At 40.0% G+C, this 23,793-nt stretch overlaps 1 protein-coding gene across 9 annotated transcripts in view; it reads right to left on the bottom strand.

Annotated features, from left to right (window-relative positions):
- Positions 1-21,425, bottom strand: part of ZNF202 (zinc finger protein 202) — a 29,325-nt gene extending 7,900 nt beyond the window's left edge. Inside the window, exons 1-6 of one of the 9 annotated variants that reach the window (XM_056794181.1) lie at positions 21,303-21,396; positions 12,173-12,511; positions 10,981-12,081; positions 2,259-2,754; positions 1,339-1,561; positions 866-954 (exon numbers count right to left, since the gene is read on the bottom strand). In XM_056794181.1, the coding sequence (XP_056650159.1) occupies positions 866-954; positions 1,339-1,561; positions 2,259-2,660 (714 nt within the window). In that variant the 5' untranslated portion in view covers positions 2,661-2,754; positions 10,981-12,081; positions 12,173-12,511; positions 21,303-21,396. Of the gene's footprint in view, positions 1-865; positions 955-1,338; positions 1,562-2,258; positions 2,755-10,980; positions 20,797-21,302 lie in introns of those variants that run through there. The other 8 variants (XM_007494604.3, XM_056794182.1, XM_016433771.2 and 5 more) reach the window with 8 other exon arrangements.
- Positions 21,426-23,793: the final 2,368 nt, after the last annotated feature.

Raw genomic sequence — 23,793 nt, 5'->3', positions numbered from 1 at the left:
GGAAAAAGACTTGCACAAAAATATTTATAGCTGCACTCTTTGTGGTGGCAAAAAAATTGGAAAATGAGGGGATGCCTTTCAATTGAGGAATGGCTGAACAAATTGTGGTAATTGTTGGTGGTAGAATACTATTGTGCTGAAAGGAATGATGAACTGGAGGAATTCCATGTGAACTGGAAAGACCTCCAGGAATTGATGCAGAGTGAAAGGAGCAGAACCAGAACATTGTACACAGAGACGGATACATTGTGGCACAATCAAATGTAATAGACTTTTCTAATAGCAGCAATGCAATGATCCAGGACAATTCAAAGGAACTTAGGAGAAAGAACGCTATCCACATCCAGAGAAAGAACCGTGGGAACAGAAATGAATAAGAAAAAAATATGATCAATCACGTGGTTCTATGGGGATATGACTGGGGTTTTGGCTTTAAAAGATCACTCTACTGCAAATACAAATAACATGGAAATAAGTTTTGAACAATAATACAAGTATAACCCAGTGGAATTGCTTGTCAGATTCTGGGGGGTGAGGGGAAAGGGATCATGAATCATGTAGCCATGGAAAAATATCCAAAATAAATAAGTAAATGTATATTTATTAGCTTCCTCCTGTCCTCTTTCTCCTCACTTTGGCAAGAAAAAAAAATGGCTTTAAGGCCTAGAAATGCAAGACTTGACCCTAATTCACTTCCTATCTCTTTTCAGGAAAGGTCAAGCAGTCAGTTTTACAACTCACCCAACTTGTGTGAGTGTGTGTGTAAGGTATGATCTAGCTGGGGCACAATTCAAATTTACAGACACCATTAGGACTAAGTACTAATCCAGTAGCATTGCACTTCGGAATGTATATCACAGCTCACCTGGGATATGGCTGTAAGAAGGTTAACCATCTCCTGGTCTCCACCACTTCTTTCCTCAGGGAGAACATGGTCCTGGGGAACAGGAAGCTCTGAGGATAAGAAGGAGTCAGAGCCAAGAAGGGTTAGATCTGTGCTATAGTTCTCCCCACCTACTCAGGCAGATCTCTCTCCTCCTCACTATTTTGGATAAAAGAATACTCCCACTATACTTGTGGAATTCAAGAAGCACTGCATTAAGAAAAGCTCAAGTCATTTACCTCCACCCCACCACTTAACACTAACACATAGATGCACACTCCCAGGGAATACCAAGAACATTTGTATCATCTCGGGTCTGCTTTGGGAATCCAACTGAGATTATGCTTTCTTCCATCTCTTGTAGTCTAAGAATTAGCCCCCATCCCAGCCTGCACAAGCTCCTGGTGCTACATGAACACTCCTTTCTTCCCTCCCTACAGCTGTGGTTCCCTCACTATCAGGCTCCCCACCGCTCTCCTGGAGGGGCTGGGGTTCCTCTTCATGGCAGGGGCTCTGCTCTTCAACACTCAGATCTGGGCTCTGTGGCCCTTCCTCATGCGACTCCTCCAGGGACAGGGTATGCACGGGCTCCGGCTGTTCGATCGGTGACTCCGAGTCTGCTCCCAGATTTGATGTCTCCTCTGAGAGGACTTCCTGGCCATGCACATGGACCGTCACCTGGGAACAATCCCCATCTCCTGTCACCACAGGGCCCAGAGGAAATTCTTGGGGCAATCAGAGCTTAACCTACAAGGAGCTGCCTGCAGGAAAGCTACCCTAGGGACACAGAGACAGGAAAGGAGGAAGAGTCTCATTCCACTGGGGAGCAGCAAAAAGGCTACTGACAGCAAGTCAGGAGAGGCTCTGGACACTCTGCTGTGGAGCCACTTTTCCCCCCTCCCCTCCCCATTTCCCTCTAGTCACATAGGGTTATATGATCCCCTCCCCCTCTTTCCCATTTCTACCTGCCCAACCTGTAGCCCTCTTGTGTTTGCTTTCATACCTTACCAACCTGAAGGAGGGTTTTGTAACTGGGGATGTATGGGCACCCTTAAGGGAATCAGAACTCCTCCCCCCCAGTAAATTGAGAATCAACATCTGATGATGAAAAAGCCAAGCCAGGAGCCATGGGTGGCGGTAGCCATCAAAAACCCCAAAGCATTAAGAATGGTCCCCTGCCAAATGTTTCAGACACTAAACTCGACTGAAATTTTTTCACAGCCACCTACTATCTGCCCCAGGCCCAGCACTCAAGATCTGACCAAGAGTAGAGTCAATAAACCTGAAAAAATGAAGTATGTGTCACCCCCAGAAACCAACCCACCACCAAGCTTTCCCCCTCCAAATCACACAGATCAGGACTCCCCCTCCTCACCCACCGCCTTGGTCTCCTGGGTTGTTTCTGCAAACCCTCCACCAGCGTCACTGCTTCTTCACCACTCTCTGGCCGCTGCCCCCGCACCCAGCTCTGCAGTTCCCCAGGCAGAACAGTCAGAAATTGTTCCAGCACTAGCAAATCCAAGATCTGTTCCTTTGTCCTCCTTTCTGGCCGCAGCCACTGATGGCAAAGCTCTCGAAGTCTGCTCAGGGCCTCTCGGGGCCCTGATGCTTCCTGGTAGCGAAATCTCCGGAAATTCTGATGTGAGGTCTCAAGCACAGCATCATCCTTTTGTAGGACTGGGTCTTGCCTCCAAGTAGAATCATCTTCCAGCTTCACCAGAAAGATTCCTTCCTCTTCCCAAAGATCTTGGTCCTCTGGCTCTAGCATTGTAGTCATTATCTGGCTTTAGTTAGCCTAATTTCAGCAAGAGTTCACACTGCCATTTCTCAATCTGACTGGAAACCTGTAGAAGGGATTTCTCCCAAGGGAACTAGAGTAGAAAGAAACACACAACATCAGTAAGAAAGCATACATAAAGAACCACAAATTTGGGGTCTAATCTGGAACCATTAACTTTCAGTCTATGAGCCACAATATTCCATTTTAATTTACCTTATCTTTGCAAATTCTACTTTATCCAGGAAGATGGTTTTGTTCATATATGCCAAATTCCTACCCCAAAGGAAATCACTGTTTTTTTACTTTATTTTTCAATGTCATAACTGTACGTCTTTAAAGAATTGAAAGAGAAATTAGGAAGGATTCCAAAGAAAGATCAGAGTAATTTACTGTTGAAGTGTGTGGCAATACAAGTTTGATTCTAAGGGTCCTAGACAAGTACTAAAGGGAGAGTATGGTCTAGAATAATTATGGAAAATCAGAGAAAGAAGTTGGTAAGGGCAACACTATGAACAAGGGCTGGGAGATTGGAAATTTTATTTACAAGGTAAGGTAAGCAAGGTCTTCCTTACATTTGTGACCACAAAATAAGTCACTCTCTCTCTCTAGGCCTCTGTTTCCACAACTTTATAATGAGGGCATTAAATTAGATGATATCTAAATTCCTCCCAGCTCTAAAACTAGGATTCTGAGTTGGGGAGTATTAGGAGATAAAATTGAATAAGTAGCATAGGGACACCACTATGAATGGTTTTAGAAGAAAGGCAAAGTTCTATAACTTGTAACAGGAAGGAATTGATCCATTTACAATCAATACACTTATTAATGTTAATATTACTGCAGGAGGCAGATTGTGAAGATGTGGAAGAGTCCAAAACATAGACAATGTACAGTGCTGCCTTCATCAGGCTTAGTTTAAACAGGGATTCTTAATCTGAGGTCCATTAACTTATCTTTAAAACTATGATGTTAACTGTATTTCAATATAATTGATTTAATTTGTAATCCTATAAATTTTATTTAATTTGCTTAAAAAACGTAATTCTATACTGGGGGTAAATAAACCTCAGCAAGACAGTATATGATAAACCCAAAGAGCCTGGCTTTTTGGACAAAATCCATGATTTGACAAAAAATGCTGGGAAAATTGGAAAACAATATGGGAGAGATTAAGTTTAGATCAACAACATCTTACAAACATCTTACACCCTACACCAAGATAAATTCAGATTGGGTGAATGACGTGAATATATAGAAGGAAACTATAAGTAAATTAGGTGAACACAGAATAGTATACATGTCAGATCTATGGGAAAGATTTTAAAACCACGCAAGAGTTAGAAAAATATCACAAAATGTAAGATAATTTTGATTATGTTTAAATTAAAAAGGTTTTGTACAAACAAAATCAATGCAATCAAAATTAGAAGGGAAATAACAAATTGGGAAAAGTCTTTTAAAAAAAACCCTCTGACAAAGGTCTAATTACTCAAATTTATAAGGAGCTAAATCAATTGTACAAAAAAGCAAGCCATTTCCCAATTGATAAGGCAAGGGACATGAATAGGCAATTTTCAGATAAAGAAATAAAAACATGATCAATCAATAGCACATGAAAAAGTGTTCCAAATCTCTTATAGAGAGATGCAAATCAAAACAACTCGGAGGTATCACCTCACATCTGGCAGATTGGCTAAAATGACAGCAAAAGAAAGTAATAAATGTTGAGGGGATGTAGCAAAATTGGGATATTAATGCATTGCTGGTGGAGTTGTGAGTTGATCCAACAATTCTGGATGGCAATTTGGAACTATGCCCAAAGGGGGCTAAAAGACTGCCTATCCTTTGATCCAGCCATAGCACTGCTGGGTTTGTGCCTCAAAGAGATAATAAGGAAAAAGACTTGTACAAAAATATTTACAGATGCTCTTCATGGTGGCAAAAAATTGGAAAATGAGGAGGTGTCTCTCGATTGGGGAATGACTGAACAAACTGTGTTATCTGTTGGTGATGGAATACTATTGTGCTGAAAGGAATAATGAACTGGAGGAATTCCATGTGAACTGGAATGACCTCCAAGAATTGATGCAGAGTGAAAGGAGCAGATCCAGGAGAACATTGTACATAGAGACTGATACACTGTGGCACAATTGAATGCAATAGACTTCTCTACTAGTAGCAATGCAATATTCCAGGACAATTCTTAAGGAATTATGAGAAAGAATGCTATTCGCATCCAAAGAAAGAACTGTGGAAGTAGAAACACAGAAGAAAAACAACTGCTTGATCACATGGGTCAACGGGGATTATGATTGGGGATGTAGACTCTAAGCAATCAATAGGTCTTGATCAACAACACATGTAAAACCCAGTGTAATTGCTCGTTGGCTATGAGGGGAGGGGTGGGAAAAGGAGGGGAGGGAAATATGAATCATGTAACCACGAAAAAATATTCTAAATTAATTATTTAAATATAAAATTTCAATTAAAAAATTACAAAAACCCCATAATTCTGAAAAGGGGTATCTAGGCTTTACTAGATTGCTTAAGGAGTCTGGGACATACAAAGAAAGTTAAGAACTCCTGATCCAAAAGATAAAAATACAAGTAACTATAATACTCAATACTATATGATAAGTGAACATGGTTATTGTGAGGACTGAATGGGGTAATATGTAAAGTGCTTTGTAAACTTTAAAGAGTTATATAAATATCATTATTAGAAAGACACAGAAATAATTTTCCTGTAGAAGGCAGATGGCCAGCTATTTGAGGAGCAGAACCTATTTTACATTTTGACTTTTTTTAACCCTACAATCTAACACTGGCTTATACAAAGCAGATGATTGGAAAATGTTTGTTGGATTAGATTAGAAAGTCATCAGAGGGAAGATTTCATGGAAGGGGGTAACTTTGAACTGGGTTTTGGTGAGAGGATGCTAAAAGCACAGGAAGAATAGGGGGCAGAATATATTCAGTGGGACAAGTTGGGCAGATATGGAGAGGGGAGGGAAGAACTGACAGTTTCACTGAAGCATAGTGTGTATAGAGGGTATAATTTCAGTGAGGTTGGAAAGATGAGGTCAGATCCAACTCTGGAAGACTTTGAATGTTTGGCTTCTAAGTGGCAAAAGGAAACTTTTGAGCAGAAAACTGATAAGACCAGCCATATGCATTAAGAAGGTTCATTCTGGGTAATGGACTTCTCCATTTGTGGCAATGCAGTGATCCTGAACAACTTGGAGGAATCTACGAGAAAAACCACTATCCACATCCAGAGAAAACACTGTGGGAGTAAAAACATTGAAGAAAAACAACTGCTTGAGTACATGGGTCGAGGGGAAATGGCTGGGGATGTAGACTCTAAATGAACATCCTAATTCAAACACCAACAACATGGAAATAGGTTCTGATCAAGGACACAAGTGATACCCAATGAAATTGCACATTGGCGGGGGGTGGGGAGGATGGTGGGTGGAGGGGAGGGAGGGAAATAATGTGATTATTGTAACCAAGGAATAATGTTCTAATGACTAAATAAATTGATTGAAATTTTAAAAAAGGTTCATTGTGGCAGGGATATGAAAAAAAAAAGATAGGTGGGAATGAGGAGAGTGAGTTGAAAGGCTTGCTGGCAAGCTACTACAATAATTAACATCAGTGGTAATAAGGTCTTCCAACTAGAAGTGGGGAAAGAACAGATGAAAGAGATAGGCAGAAGTGGAATTAGTAAGACTTGGTTTTATTGGGTATCAGGTCAGATAGAGGCACAGACAGGAATAATCAAATTAAACAGGCTAAATTTCAGTTTTGAATACGTAACATGGTACATACTCTCTTCTGGAAACAAACTTGATCATCCCCTCTTTAATTTTCAATTTCTTGATCTTTCCCTGTTTCCTACAAATATGTCCAGAATTCCCAATGCTTAAACAAAGTGCACTAGACTTTACAATCCCCTTGTTATAATCCTTTTTCTAATAAGAGCTAAACATAGGTATTCTAGTCACTATGCTAAGTATTTTACAAATATTATCTTACTCTGGCCTCACAATAACCCTGGAGGCAGGTGCTATTATAATTTCACAAATGAAGAAAATATGGCAAAAAGCAGTTAAGTGAAGTGACTTGTGCAGGGTCACAACATAGCTGATCAATTAACTGAGGCTGAATTTGACATCAGAGCTTTCTGATTGAGGGCCTGGTACTCTTTATCTATTGCCTTTACTTCCCTAGCTCTCTCTCCTCCCTTTCACTGCCAAATTTCTAGATAAAGCTGCTGCTACTTGCCTCTTCTACTTCCTTTCCTCCTATTCTGCTTTCAAACCCCTACAATTCAGCTTCCAATCCCTATACTTTCCTGAAACTGTTCCCCTTCCCCAGATTACTGAAGTTCTCTTAATAGCCAAATCTAATAGCTTGTTCTCAGTCCCATTGACTGCCACCTGCTCCAAAATATCCTTCCTAAATTTCTATGACAGTTCTCCTAGATTTTTTCCTCCTATCTTTCTGATTTCTTCACTGAAACCATCAACTATATCCAGTCCTTTGATAGTGTGTATATACCCCAGGGCTCTATTCTAAGCCATGCTTTCTTCTGTAATTTTCTCTTGGTAATTTCCTCAGGATTCCACAGGCTCAACTACTATCACTGCAGAAAACTTCCAATTCTATATCTCCAGTCCTCACATTCCTCCCATGTTCTGGTCTCCACATGGTCAACTATGTGTTGGACATCTCTCTACCTGGGTATCCAAAATTAACATTTCCAAAACAGAATCATTTCTCTTAAGTTTAACCCTCTTTCTAAGAACCCATATATTGATTGTGATCATCATTACCATGCCAGAACCTTGGTTTGCATCCTGAGAGTCATCCAACTCTTCCACATGCCCCATATTCAACCAGGTACCAAGTCTTGTTGAAGTCGACCTTCTCTTGGATCAGTGCCCTTCCGTCTATTTACATGATCATCATCTTAATGATCTCTTACCAACATCCTAAATTGACCCATTTAGACTCTTAGCTTTGAGATTCTTTTTGATAAATCATCTACCAATCTCCTTTGTCATTTAAAGCCCTTCATCATCTGGTTCCCATCTTTTTAGCCTGGTTTCCTTTCCCCTCCCCCTCATGCACTCTATGTTCCAGACAATGGTCTATTTGAAGTCTTTCACACTGTGAATTTCAAAACTACTCAACAACAACTACTCACAATACTCCCTCCCTGTTCTGATCTCTGTACTTTGGCATAGGCTTGAAATGCTCTATCTCTTTGCCTCTGCTTTTTGGAATTCTTACCTCCCTTCAAGGTTTGATTCAAATGTCACATCTTCTACAAGGAGATAGGCCTTTCCCAAAGACACACAAATAAAGGAACAATTTGAACTCAACTTCAAAATGAGTGTTCTTTCATGCACAGCACTATGAAGCTTCGATAGCAGGTGATTAATACTCATGGAATCAAATTGAATCCAGGTTGGAGGATGTTCTAGAAGTACTCAGGAGAATCAGGTGTAGTGGGCAGAGCTGGATATAATCATGAGCACCACTGCTGAGTAGTTCACAGTTGAAGCCATGGAAGAATATGAGCCTACCTAAACATGGTTCTTAACCTGGGAATCGTGAACTATTTTTGTTTTAACAATACCTTGATAATATATTATTATATAATTGTTTCCTTTCATAAGCTTATTTATTTTATGCATTTGAAACATTAGTCAGCAGACTGCCAAAGATGACCATGAAAAGGTTAAGATCTTCTACCCTAAAGAGAAGTGTCAAAGTCAGATAGACCCCTCTGGAATGCCCATACTAAAATTCTAGGAGACAGGGGAAAAAAATTGGAAAAATGGAAGAATCAGGAGAAACTAGTGTTCCTGAAGTCAAGGGAAGCAGATGGGTAGTAATAAGTTTTACAAATTAATTATATCAAAAGATCCTGAGAGATTAAAGAGGGTGAAAATTGGAAAGTTCACTGGATGTCAGAATGTGGATAGAAACTTTTATGTTAGGAGCTGAGATTATTTGAGAGATCACTATTGATTGATTTTTCAAAATGTTTATTGTGTGAAAGTGAAGAGCTATGGAATAGTAGTTGAATTGGGTACAAACATCAAGGTGGGATTTCACTCTCTTTTGATTGGAAGGAGCCAGTAGAAGGGGAGAGAATAAAGATGCATTGAGAGGCCAGGGCGATGAGAGGTAAAAATGAGGCAGTTGCTGTCCTTAAGATGCTTGTAGGGGTGATAATGATAACAGAAAGTCATGATGGGAAAGGGGAGCGGCAGGGAGAATCAGACCAAGTATTCTTGGGATTCCTGAGGAAGGGGTGAATACTATCAGCTGGGGGAGGGGACCAGAGCACCAGAGATGAGCCTTTATCAGATAAGGACTAGGTAAAGCAGAAATGAGGTATATATTACATATATGGAGCTAGTCTGCCAATAAAGAAGAGCAAGATGGTATGCTCAGGAAGAGTTCAGTACAGTTTGGGGGGAGGGGATACAGAATGCATAAATAAGGAGAACTGTAAGGTTAGAAAAGGTCCCAGACATAGGGTCTTAAGGAGTTGCAAAGAATTTTCATTTTATTCTAGAGGCAATACTGAAGACTTTTGAGTCTTCTGAGTACTACTGTCAAGACTTATACCTTGGGAAAATTATTTTGGTAATTTTCTGTGGGATGGATTAGAAAGTGGAGAGGAGACAAGGAGACCACATTAAGAGATTATGATGATAGTATGGGAAAAAAAAATGTCCCAAATTAGGGTTCAGAAGGGGAAAAAATTAAGAGAAATGTGGGCAAAGAATCAATCAAACTTGCAAATAAAAGAGAGCAGGAAAAATGAAAGATAACTTCAAGGTTTCAAAACAAGGAACTGATGATGGGGCTGTTGAGAAGTTTGGAGGAAGAGATCATGAATTCAGTTTTGGTCATGGGCTTGAAATCCCAGGGTAACATTTAGGCAGAAATGTCCAGTAAATAGCTGGAGATGTAGGACTGTGGAGATGTAGGGGTTCAATCACAAAAAAACAGGGTGCTGTCACATTCCTCCAGAAAAATTTTTTTCAACTTTATATTATTTGATTGTCTTGAATTCAACAGGTAGTCCTAGGGAGAAGGAATATCCCAGAATAGCACAATTTATGGAGAAATTTAGAGTCACAAGAGGAACATCTGGAAAAGGTTGGTGAAGTAATAACCACTTAATAGTTTGCAAAGATATTTACATGTATTGGATCATTTTATCCTTATAACATTACTGTGATGTAGGCAGCAGAGGTATTAGCCCCATTTTTCAAATGGAGATTGAAGTATTGAATAGTTACATAATATATCCAGACAATAAGAAGAGCAAGGATTCAAACCTAGCCTCATGATTACGAAAGGATATCCTAAGAAAGGATAGATGTTAGAAGACAAAAAGGATAAGGGCTTGCCAAAAGTCTGTTTTGTAGTGGTTGTCAATTAAATGTAATTAAATATTTCCTCTCTCCTTAAAAGTTAGAAGTGAAGTGTTAAAGGTTGGATCGGGATGGTAACAGGAAAAGGAGTGGGCATACACATGGACAGTTAAAGGGCAAGCAGTTTGCTGTGCTGACTAGAGCTCCATGAACATTAGAACAGGATGCAGAAAATTATGCCTGGGGTTGAGTAGGGGCAAGAAGGGGAAGTACAAGTGACTGTAATGTCCCATTTGACTCTAGAAAACTATCTAAAAATAATTTGGTTCAATATTCTGTGTTGAGATGAGAAAGGAATGGAAATGTGATGAGAGGTACTTTCCTGCCCCAGGCCCCCAGTCCAGTCTCTATGTCTCTTCCCTAACGGTGTAATGCATGTGACACAGAGGTGCTGATTCCAATCCCTCTGGGAAAGAAGTGATAAATAAAATGATGCAATATTAGTAAAAAGTACTTAGAATAATGTTTGCCACATAGAAGGCACTATATAAATGCTAATTCCCTTTTTCTCTCCCTAAATGTAAAAATTCTCTACTCTGAAATAAAAATTTAATAGCTAGTTTATAAGAATATTACCTACTGAATAAGAAAAAAATGGATAACCATGGGCATTTTTTCAAATTTGTTTGGTGGACAGGAGGGTCAAAAGAGACAGGGCATGGATGAGAAGGTTGCATATGTAAAGGTCTGATAGAAGGGCTTTTCTCTTTAGTCTTGCCTTCCTGTACCTTCATGAAAATCCAATGCAGCAAAATACCTTGGTCTTCTCTGAACTAAAGGACAAATCCCTTGTGTGGAGAGCTTATGGTATAAAACTAAATAAAACACTCAAGCACAGAATAGGAACTTACAATAGGTTCTGTAGTCAAAAGTCCAAGTCTTTAAACTTGCACTGGATTTAGTTACCACATCATGGGGATCTGGTGACACAAGCATTTTCTTTTGACAATCCCAGGGATGAGCCAAAGATACAAATTCTTCAGGAATCAGGAAAGCTCTAACCCAAAAGATAATAATAAATTAAAGGGAACTGATTAATTTATATGAAGTGATAGTGCCTGGGGGTTAGAGCTGGCTTTGGTCAGAAAGGTCTACTTTCAAGCCTCATCTCTGACACATACTACTTATAGATATCCCTGTGCAACTCATTTGATCCCTCAGTGCTCCCAGATAGTTCCAAGATGAAGCTGTAGAGCACATGCAGGTCTATATTAGTAGAGAGAAGTTTCTTAACTGAGAGTTGCTTTCTTCTGTACCAATAAAATCACAAGCCTAATTAGAATGTGTATATATACATATACACACATATCTATATAGAGAAGTATAGCCATACATACATATGTATGTGTACAAGTGTATACATATGTAAATAAAACACAAGGTAATATGTATTTACAGAGCAATATCTAGCTATAAACAATATACATATAACTTGCAAAACTAAACACAACCTGTAAGAGATGGTGTAAACAGGAAATCACAGGACTTGTGGCCTTTTCTTTGGACACTAACTCATTGTATAATTTTGGACAAGTCACATCTTCTCTTTAGATCTCATCTGTCAAGTGAATAAGCTGAAGTAGATGATCTAAAGTCATCTCCAACTCTAACATTTTATGGTTCAAAGTATTTTTTATCCAATACAATTTTTGTTTTATTTTTTTATTTATTCTTTATTGGATTTAACATGATAGCATTTGAGGTGAGGATAAATTAAAACAGTACCTGAACTAGCAGGCAAAGACTTGCAATGACAAAAAAAGAAATTAAAAAAATTTTTTTTCAAAAAGGAGATGGGTAGAGAAATTTAAGGAGATAAGTATAAAAGAACAAAAAAAGCAAGAGCTGATTGTGTGGCCAAGTCATGTGAGGCTGAGGGGATTGTGAACAGTTGGCCATAAAATTCCTGTGTGCTGACACTGCTGGGGGGTTGCGACTAGGGTAGAAAAATCCTAAGGGAAGAGAAAAGAATTAGACAAATGTAAATGTTAAATATTTGAACTAGAAATGCAATTCTTGTTTTTAAAAATTTAAAGATGGTACCAGCTCTTTTTGGACTGATAAGTCTTAGAACCTCAGGATTGGAAGGGTTTTTCCTTCCCTTCTTATCAAAGGCTGCCTCAATAGGAATCTCCTCTTTATATCATTGATGTGGCTATTCAGCCTCTCTTTGCTTGATGACTTCCAGACACTACCCCCTGAGATAGCAGTTTCCACTTTGGGGCAGCTCCAAGAAATTGGCAAGATGAAAATTGAGTACTGGAAACAGGACTGGATTTGGCATCATAGAACTTGGGTTCAGATTCTAGCTCTCTTCCAGGCAAGTAATTGTATCCAAGTCAGTCGTTAGGTGTACGATTCCTCATCTGTAAAATGAAGGAGCTGAAAACACATCATTTAATCAATAAGCATTAAGCACTTACTACATACCAGGCACTGTGCTGGGGATAAAACAGTGAAACGATTCTTGCCCTTAATGAGCTTACATTCTGCTTGGGGAATGCAACATGCTTACATATACACATATACCTCATATACACAGAGTATATAAATAAAATAAAATCTCAGCAATGGGAAAGGAAGGGGAAATCAGGAGGGTCCTCTTGAAAGATACAGAACTCGAACTGATTTTTAACGGGGATTGAGCATTAAAAGGCGGGGAGACACAGTAAAGGTGGGGGAGGGGAGGAGATTTGGACAAAGGTATTAAGGAAGGTGATAGCATGCTGTACACTACAGATGCAAAGTGTATGGAGAGGGAACTAATGTGTTAGGAGCAAGCTGGAGCCAGATTGTGAAGGAAGGGCTTTAAACAACAAACAGAAGCATGAATATTATCCAACATGGAAAGTAAGGTTCTTGAGGGCATGGATTGTTTTCATTTTATCTTTGTATCCTCAGCACAAGAGAATACAAACATGTAAGCTGCACAGAAGTCCTGGAACTGCCTCACCAAGATCTTTGTAAATAATCCTAGCAAATAAAAGGCTGGGTATGTAGATTTCAGAGTCATTTTGAGCAAGTTTTTAGAAGAGACGACAGGGTTGGGTTCAATATCACAAACAGAAGTGATGTTAGCAAGGAGGAAAGCTATTTCATCATCTGAGACTACATCAAAAAAGAGGTAGGAGATGATGTTTAGGTGATGGCCAAATAACCCTTCTAGCTCCACATTATATTATCCTAAACATTAATAAGCTGTTCTTTATACCAAACTGAAATTTTCTTCTTTGCAAATACTAACTATTGTTCCTAGCTCTGATCAGTGTGCCAAAGCAAAACAATTCTAATTTCTTTTCCACATACAACCTTTCAAATACTCAAAGGCAACTATCATGTCCTCTCTAAATCTTCTCTTCCCCAATGTAAACATTCCTAGTTTCTTTGAATGATTTTCATATCAAATGGTTTTTAGTTCTCTAATTTCTAGCCCTCCTCCTCTGGGTATATCACAAATTACTCATGTTTGTCTTATGGTTCCAGAAAAATAAACTTCCCAAAGAACATTTAGGGTAAATTCCATGATCCATAGGCTGAAGGTATCGCATGAAGGGCTGTCAATCCTGGCCTCTATGGGAATGGAGGATAGCTAACAATGCAAGAACCAAGTAGACTTAAAGGAAAGGGACTATGAATATATGAATGGAGGAAAGTCCAAGCTGGCTGAGAAAAGATGGGAAGAGGTTGGGAATAAAAATTCATTCACTGTACCATCACTGTTTTAATACCCAATTGGAAGCTAGGTTTCTAATGAACAAATCTGAAACTCAAATAACTTTCAAATATCTATTAACTAGCCTTAATATAAAGTTCATACTAAAAAAATCCAGGATAATAGCTATTATTTATATAGCATTTTAAGGTTTACAAAGCACTTTATAAATATTGGATCATTTTATCCTCTAACAATCCTGGAATGTAGATGCTATTGTTATCATCATTTTACAGAAGAGGAAACAGAGGCAGAAAAAGCTTAAATGCCTTGAGTCAGAAGCTAGGGTCTAAGTCTTTTTGACTCCCCAGCACTCTAACAACTACACCACTTAAGTTGCCTAGAAGGCACCTTTTAGAATTAAGGTTGTACAGGGGAAGCTGAGTAGCTCAGTGGATTGAGAGCCAGGCCTAGAGACAGAAGGTCCTAGGTTCAACTCTGGCCTCAGACACTTCCCAGCTGTGTGATCCTGGGCAAGTCACTTAACCCCCATTGCCTAGCCCTTCCCATGCTTCTGCCTTGGAACCAAGACACAGTATTGACTCCAAGACATAAGGTAAGGAAGGGTTAAAAAAAAAAAAGAATTAAGGTTGTGAGGAAAGTTCATAATCAAAGTGAGAGATATCACACAAAAATAAATAAAACTGAAAATTTAATTATACAAGATTAAAATACTTATGCATAACCAAATGAAGTAGAAAATCAGAGAAAAAAATTCATATCAAACATCTGATACATGTTTCTCTATCCAAGATACATAGGGAATTGATACAAATCTATGCATGCATATGTACATATAAGTATGTGTATATATGTACATATATGCATCCAAAAGCAATTCTGATGTCAAAATATATGAACAAATAACTTTTAAGAAGTACAGATTCTCAACAATCATGAGAAAACGTTCTAAGCAATATAAAAAATGAAATTAAAAATAAGGCTGAGATTTTGCCTTATACCCATCAAATTAGTAAGAAATAGAAACAGTTCCTATTATAGGGGTTGTAGCTACATAAAAACACTAATTCTCTTTGGTGAAGATATGAATTGGTCCAACTAACTTCATACTCTTTGAGCTAGGAATCTCATTACTCAGCATATATTACCAAGAAATCAAAGACAAAAAATAAAATGACAGATTCCACAATATTTATAGCAGCACTTTTTGTGGAAAGAAAAACCTAAAAGGAGTAATGCCTGTGGATTAGGGAATGGCTGTGGCAAATAAATGTGACACAAAATTGCTGCTGTTAATCAGCTGTGTCTTGACTCCTCATGACCACGTGGACCAGAGCAAGCCAATACCATTTATGAAGTTTTTGGGCAAAGATTCTGGAGTGGTTTCCCATGTCCTACTCCAGTGAATTAAACAGAGATTAAGGGATTTGCCTATAGTCAAATCTAGTAAGTTTCTGAGGCCAGATTTGAACTCAGGCCTCCCTGATTCCAGACCCAGCATTCTATCCTCTAAGCCTCCAACACAAAGTTATTAGGCAAAAAAAATCCAATAAATATGAATTATTGGAAAAGTTATGGAGACTTGTATAGTAACATAGGCAGAACCAAGAGAATACACACAAAGCCCACAACAATGTAAACAAAAATAAAATACTAAAAGGTTGTTACTAAAAGACAGTCTCAACTCAGATCAATATAACAATCAATCCTGACTTGGATTGTCCTCCCTGGATTAGATGTGCAGAGGATGGGGGAAAAGATCACTTAAAAGCAGAAGAGAAAGAAGATATCCAGTTCTGGGATCAGCTGACATAAAAAAGAATAGGGAGTCCAGCCCAGTGTTTCACACATAGGCCTTATATATCAGAGGAAAGATGTTACAAGCAAGCAATGAATGCATTTAGGAATTTTGTGGGTAAAAATACTCCATTTTTGGATCACAGCCTTTCTATAATTTAGTAGTAACTTCCTGAGAAATGCTGTGTTAGAAAACCCCACCATCCTTAGGCCAATATATAGAAGGGCTTCTCTGAATGTAGTTAGGCTGATTCTCAGGTGGGATGTTCTGGCCTACATATGATATTTTTGCAGCCTACTAGTGTCTGCCAAGGTCTATGGGTAACTAAGGTTAAATCAAAGCCTTCAAAAGTTAACTGAAACCAAAAAAAGGGCTGATGATAGTTGGTGGTAGGAGAGATGCAGAATAATTGCAATGAGCATCTAATCTGTTACTGAATAGCCCTGCCATAGAGAAGTTATTTGATAATGAAGAATATAATAGTTTAGATTATGAATACAGCTTGGGCCAGTAAGAAGCTTTGGCATTAAATCCTGGCTCTGCTATTTGTTAAGAGAAACAAGAGCTGGATTTGGAATAGGGGAACCTGGGTTCAAAATCCTACTAAAGACACTGTGTGCCTTTTTTAAGTCACAATCACTTTGAACCGTGTTTTTGTCAGTAAAATGTAGTCACATCTCAGTGTTGTTGTAAAGATCAAAAGAGATGTATGGAAAGTACACTGCAAACTTAAAGTACCACATAAATATTAGTTATTACTATTCCTTCTTTATGCTATCAGGTAAGTTATTCAACTTTTCCAGGGTTCAGTTTTACCTATTAAATAAGATCTCTTCCTGGTCTAAATCTTTTATTAGAGGTAAAAATAATGGAGCATGGATTGTCAAAAGCAATGAATATTATAGAAGAAATTCTTAAGATCAGAGGTTGGAGTGGATATGAGGCTTCCTAGTCTAATACCAACCTTTACATAAAGATGTTCACTATCTCAACAAAGTTATCCAACCCTAGACTTAATTCTTTCAATAACAGGAAACCCAATCTTATGGGGTAGCTTTTCCCATTTTGGATAGCTATAATTATTATCAATTTCTTTACACTGAGTCACATTTACTTTCTGAAACTTCTAACCACTGATCCTAATTAAAGCTAAAAACCATTTTTAATCCAATACTAGTTTTTCCTAATTTTGCTTTGGCTATTTTTTCTTTTATTAGAAACAATATGACACACTTCTTTAATGTAGCCTATGATCTCACTTCTCAGTGAACATGCTCTGAGGAGGGCAGATGAATTTGATCATCTACGGAGTCAAGATTGGTTACCAATATCCCTAGGGTCCCCCCCCCCCAATAACTATCAAGTTTCTATTAAGTATTTTTACTGATAATTTTTTTAACTCATCTAGTGTCTGTTCGATGATGCTCGTGGTTCCAATTGTCATGAAACTTATGAACTACTGACCCAATGTTTACATTTTAATTTCATAAATGGCTACCATGTTACTAACACATTTGTTTTGCCTTTAGAATTAATGTATAATCATTAATCTCAATCTACTTTGGAACCAACACATTCTTGGCTGTTTCCTAGTATTTTTTCTCAGGGGTAAGGTTAATATATGGTAAGCATACAACCCACAGAATTTGTGAACAGATTTTGTAGTTTCTACTCCATAATGACTGGTGTCCAAAGAAGAAACAACCATATGTCATTCATATCATGGGTACAAGGCTGCAACCACATGGATGGTGCTTTGCACCTGTCCTACAACCTAATGTGTATTATTGCTAATTTTATCCTTTCCTATTTCCCTATAAGACCAATGCTTCTAGACAGAAAGAAGAGTAGCTTATTTATCATACTACATTTCTCAAGGTCCAGTGTAAGATCTTAGAATTCAATTCAACATACATTTAGGTATCTACCACATGCAAGGCACTGTGCTAAGTCCTAGAGGATATAAAGACAAAAACAAATATCCCACTCTCAGGATACTTATCTTGCTAGAGGATTCAAGACAAGTAAATATAAAGATTATACAAAATAGTTTTAATAGAGAATTTTAACTAGGTTTTCAGGGAGAAAAAAGAAGGGCATCACTATAGGTGGCACCTGATTGAGTACACGATGAAGCAAGTTAGGTAGAAGTGAATAGGGAGTGTATTTTGGCAGACCACCTGTATGGAGAGGAGATGCATAAAGAGTTAAATGTGAAACACCAGAAATGAAGATAGGAAACACACTTAAAAGGGGATCTAAGGCCAAAAAGTAGTCTGTACTCCATCTTGGAGAAAATGGAGAACCACTGCTGAGTTCTGAGTTGAGGTGGTATTTGTTTTAGAAAGAGTAATTTTGCAGCTTTGTGGAGGATGGATTGAAGGGGAGGCTAGAAGCACAAAGACCAAATAAGAAGATACTGCCAACAATCTAGATTGGGTCATAAAGGCCTAAACCAAAATTGTGGCTTTATGGGTGGAGAATGCTGGGGAGTAAGCATTTTCTATTTGAACTGGATGACCAGAGCAGATGAGGAGACAAGTGATTCTAGGAAGCTTCTCTCTCAGCTTAATGCTAAAGATTAATGGAACAGGTAGCAGTTCCTACAGCAGTTCTTACAGGCTGCCCTAGAAAATCATGGAAGGCTGAAGGCCTTAATGAAAACTAAGTAATTCAAGTCTTCTTGGGATGGGTAGTTTTATAAAGTGGCCGTAATCACAATTAGTTGATTTTCTTGAGGCTTCTGTGACCTCCACCTTTTCCCCAATTTTCCTATGTCAAGACCACTCTGATTCTGATGTCTACAGCCCTCGGTGGCATTGTAGGATAACAACATTTAGATAGCATTTACTGTGTGCTTCACACTATGCTTAGCACCTTAAAATTATCACCTCATTCGATCCTCACAATGACCCTAGGAGGTAGGTGTTATTATTACCAGTATTTTACAGATGAGAAAACTGATGCAAACAGAAATTAAAGCAAATTGCCAAAGGTTACAAAGCTAGGGCCAGATTTTAAACTCAGGTCTTCCTGACTCCAGGTATGGTGCTCTTTCTACTGTGCCACCTAGCTGCTCCTAGAAGTAATGCCTAGAGAGGAGATATAAGGATTGGGTATTGAAACTTCCATAGTTCCCTCTGTTCTGGGATAAGGATATGGAAAGAGGAGTCAGGTGGCACCAACAACATCCTATGATACCACAGCACTTGACTAAGGAGACACTTTCTCTTTAAGGGCTGGGACTGATTAGGGGAATCTTGACTTAAGGACATTCTCTGTATTGAATACCTTCCTACTCCTAAATTATTATACAGAAGGATAGGAGCTCTAAGCTGGACAGGCCAAAGTGTATAAATATAAATAAAGTATAAATGCATGCAAGTATACATGCAAGGGTGAATGGTGGAAAAGTAATTATGCAACTTCACAGTGAGATGTGTTTAAGAGTTAAATGAGGCTTTCTTGGCAAATATTTTGCTAAAAGCAACCAAAAGAATGTGGTGATTTCTGATGGGAGGTTGGTATCTCCAAGGTATATAGGCACCATACAGCAGGGGAGGTGAAAGTAGTTTTGATAATGGGATTTTTAAGATATATCTTGTAGGCTCAGAGAAAGAATGAACCTGGAGTAGAGTGGATGGGTGAATCTAGGATGTAACCAAGACACAATGTTCAGCTCAGGAGAAGTGAGTAACATGGTAAATGTCTGGAACCTTGGGAAGAAATCAGTAAGTTTCCGTGAAGCAGAAGCATGGACTTTTAGAGCTTCAGGCTGAACAATATAGATCTCTAAGGGAGCTCAAGATCTATGATGCCGTACAAATAGGATATTATATATCAGCTAGTTCAATTCATTTTATAAATAAGGAAAAAGGTTCAGAGAGGCTAAGCAACATGGTTAAGGACATGAAGTGAATTAATGGCAGGGTAGGGGATAATACTGAGATCTGATGGCCAATCTAGTTCTCTTTCCACAATAACATGGCTGAACTGATGGTTTGACAGCCAGAAGATAATCCTGTTTCTCCTGGTATCTTGGGGACTGAGACTGAAACAGGTCATGGAAAGAGGCGAAAGGTGAATTAATAAGAAAAGGCAGTGGCCCCAGAGATTAGCTTATTTTAAAAGGTCTGCTAAATAGAAGGGGAGTTACAACAGAGAAAACCAGTTAAACAAAAACTGTTTAAAGTTTTAAATCCCTGACAAATTAAATGAGTAATCTGTCATTGGTAAGCTGTAACTTACCCTACCCCATCTGAATATAGTTTGCATCCCAAGCTTCTCTCACTTTAGTAAATATAGTCAAACCCTAGAATGTCAAAACTATCCTGTGAGGGGAAAGATTTGTTAAGGAATGTTGGAAATGCTATGAGTTCCAAATAATGGAAAATTCAACTCCTTCCCCCCACCAAACACATGCTCACCATTCCAAAAAATTTAAGATTCCAGAAAATTACCCAAGATTTGCAGCTGTAGACCCGGGGAGTGACTGTCACACTCTCTACCAGGTGCTCTATGGTTTAAGGCTCAGGGGCCAGCCTAAAATGGGGAGTGAGGATATCTGTTGGAAAGAAGAAAAAGGGCCTCCCAGGCTCTTCCTTGCTAAATCGACTGTTAAACTAGTTTCCATGGCTGATCTGAACTATCCAGCCAGCTAGGTGCTTATAAGGTAGTCAAAACAACAACAAAAAACACCTCTAACACCCTTCCCCCACCCTCAACTCTGAGAAGAGTATCTACTTCTGAGGCTTGAGTGGGACACTGCTTCTACAGTCATTCGAATAAGACTGACACTGACTGTCCATAAAGATATTGGAGAACTGACCCAATGGGGCTGTGCAACTAGGGAACAGAACCAAACCAATGCCCAGTTAAACAAGGCACGACTGGCAAAGATTCCCAATAGGCCTCAAATCCTAGGGAACTGACACTGGGCTTTCCACCCACGGATAAAACTAGGAAAGGAATCTAGTATCATTTCCCACCCCTTCTCAAATAATCAGGTCCCTTTCAGGGGATTGGATGGGGTGAGGGAGAGGCAGCAGCTGGGCCAGCAGAGGTAGGGGTGCAAATGGTAATTGTCGAGGGGTGGGGGAAAGACAGGGGCGGGCATGGACAGAAGGGGAAGGCCAGCAGTGAGGGCAGACTAGGCGGAGGTGGGGCATGGCAGAGGCAAGCCCCGGAATTGGGGGGAATCACATTCGGCTGGGAGAGGGGGAAGCACGAAGAGCTACCCCCATTCTCCGCCCAGATGGAGAGAAATAAAAGCGGGGTGCGCCTCTCTCCTCACTCCCACCTCCAGGAGTCGGGGGTCCGGAAGCAAGGGAAGGGAAGTAGTGAATTCACAGGTAAAGGGCCAGGCCGCTGGAGTAAGGGGAAATTTAGATGGGCGGGGGCCACGGAGGCTAAACGGGGTAGCCGCAGGCCGGTGTCACAGCGTCATGTGCTGCCCCACCGCTCTCGACCCAAGCTCCGGGCTCACTGCTGGCCTTCCCCGCAGCCCCTTCCGGGGCTACCAACCTCGACCCCTCTAGCCACTGGGCTCTGGGGCGGGGAAGGGAGGGGGAGGCAGGGGCGGGTCTCTGCTCATCTGCCCCTCCCCCTCCTTTCCATCCTGCCTAGCTCAGTCCGGAACGTCTCGCTTCGGTCTGGCTCGGCTCCCTACCCCCACCCCCCACCGCTCCCATGCCTGCACTCACGGCTCCGGCAGTTCGGGCGGCTCCTCCCCAGGCTCTCCCCTACCCACCCCAGAGCGAAGCGGCGGCGCCGGATCTGGGCACTGCGGAGCCAAACGGGTCCCGAACACGTGGGGCCCCAGCTACCGGAACCGGAAGTTGTTCGTGACTCCGCCCCCAACCTGACGTGGAGTCTGTCTAGGCTACGGGAGGGTAAGGTGTCTCTCTGGTGCTCTCCCTTGAGATGAAACCATGAGCGAGGCGAACCGGAAGCACACCCCCTACACTAGCCGAGCCTTCTCTAGGCATTCCCCCGAATCCGGTTGATCCCCAGAAGCCTGTCAAAAACTACTGACCCTTCAGTTCTGTCCTACTGTCCTTCCTCACCTTTCTGCTACCTGGTTTTGTGGCCCCGGCTCTCTGCCTGTCTCTGGGCCCCTCTTTTCTTCTCGTGGTCCTATCTCTCTGTCTCTGTGCGACTCGTCGTCTCTCCCCGATTCTCTGCGGCTCGGACAGTCTCCTTCAGGGCGGTGTCTTTCCATGGTGGCCTCTCTGTCTCCCTGTCTCTGCGCCTCTGTCTGTCTCTGCCCAGTTTCTGTGTGTTCTCTTGACTCTGTCTTTCCCTATCTGCTTCCTTATTGGCTTTTAGACTGTCTCCGTTTCTCTCCTTCTGTCTTCTTGTTTGTCTGTCTCTGCTTGTGATCCCTTCTGTTTCTTTCTTTGCCTGTCTCTATCCTTGGACTGTCTCACTGCATGCTTCTGTTTCTCTGTCTCTATGTGTTGCCCTATCTCTGCTGCTCTGTCCCTGTACCCCTGACTTTAAATCAGTCTCTCATTCTGCCTGTCCTTCTTTAATATCTCTCTTCTCTCTGTCCTTACCTTGTGTCTCTATTTCTTGTAACTCTTCCACTCCTCTCCTTCCTTCTCTCTCATTTTCTTTCATGTAACTCACCTTTTTTGTGTCCTTTTGATTCCAACTTATGCATTTGTCTTTATATTTATCTGTTGCTAAGCCTTTCTATGTCTCTCTCCCCTTCTCTAACCCACTTTGTGCCCCCCTGTTTCTTTTTTTCACCACTTTGTCTTTGTTTCTCTCTAATTCTTTATCTCTGAATCTTTCTTTCTCTCTATCCTAACTCTCTCACCCTACAAACCTTTTTCTTTGTCAAATGCCTTTCTTTGAGTCTTTCTTTTTGCCTCACTGAATGTGTCTGTGTCCATATATGCTTCCCTTTGGTTGTCTGCCTTTCTCTTTCAATGCTGCTGGAACACTTAAGCACTCCCTTTGATGTTTAGGCCTTGGACTACTTTAAGAATTAGACCCTACATCATCGGAGAGTTATCCATTATGGGGAAACAACAAACTTGCATCCCCACGTTAAGATTTTATGAAATGATTAAGCAAGCATTATCTTTTCTAATTTCCACAGGCAATGGGGCCTAGTCCAGGTAAACCCATTAATTCTGCAAATAATTATCAAGCTCATTTTTTTCAAGGTAATTTGCTAGGTCTTATCAGATAAGTTAACATAAGGGACTGAAATAAGTTAATGTGAGGAAGTTCTCTTATGAAGGGCGGCAGTGTGTGGAACTTAGAGTTAACAGAGTCTTGCAGATAGGATATGTAGGGTTAATCCTCTCCTAGGAGTTAGAGCCAGTGAATTCTTGACTAACTAGCCCAGATATACCACAGGGGGTATTTGTAAAACATCAAAATGATGTGGGTCAGATCAAGTCGATTACTCCTGTCAGGACTGAGGTCAGGGAAGGAATACCACCTAAGATATCGCAATACAAATTGAGTAGAGAAGCAAAAGAAGGGATAATACCTATCATAGTTTGTTTGAGCAAGGTATATTGAGACCTACGTTATCTTAATACAACAAACCTATTTTAGCTATTAAAAAAAATAAGCTAAATGAAGATGTCACTCCTGCCTGGAGATTTGTGATGGATTTGAGGGCTGTGAATAATTTTATAAGGAGAAGACACACTGTCACACCATCCCCAAATGATATTATAACTCAAATTCCTGCAGAAGCTAGGTAGTACTGTATCAGTTAAATTAGTTTCTCTACTAAAAGTATTATATTTTTAGAGATTTATTAAAGATTATTAGAATCAAGGATACAAAATAATAAGCCACGTGCTCAGGGCTGATCAGCCCATTCACAGCCTACTTACAACATGTTGCAATCTCTGAGTAGAGGAAGACAGCCCGAAGTAGGCGGAGAGCCCATTTAAATAATAATTTGTGATCTCACACTCAGGTGAGGATTCAGGTGAGATTATAGGGAATTCTGGGAACTACCAAGGACTTCTGGGGATTGAAGTCTGGGGTTCAAATCTCCATTTTTACAGTACACAGTGTTAGACCTGAGCAACACTTACTTTACTATACTTTTGCACCCTGATTCTCAAAATATTTTTGCTATCCAATGGGGACAAACTCAGCTGTGCTATACTAGATTAGTGCAAGGATGTTGTGAATCTACTTCAATATTTTGTCAACTGT

Source organism: Monodelphis domestica, chromosome 4 (genome assembly GCF_027887165.1).
Source record: "Monodelphis domestica isolate mMonDom1 chromosome 4, mMonDom1.pri, whole genome shotgun sequence".
NCBI classification, from domain to species: Eukaryota; Metazoa; Chordata; class Mammalia; order Didelphimorphia; family Didelphidae; genus Monodelphis; species Monodelphis domestica.
Note: the sequence above shows the minus strand (reverse complement) of the source record. Positions and strands in the feature narration are given on the sequence as shown.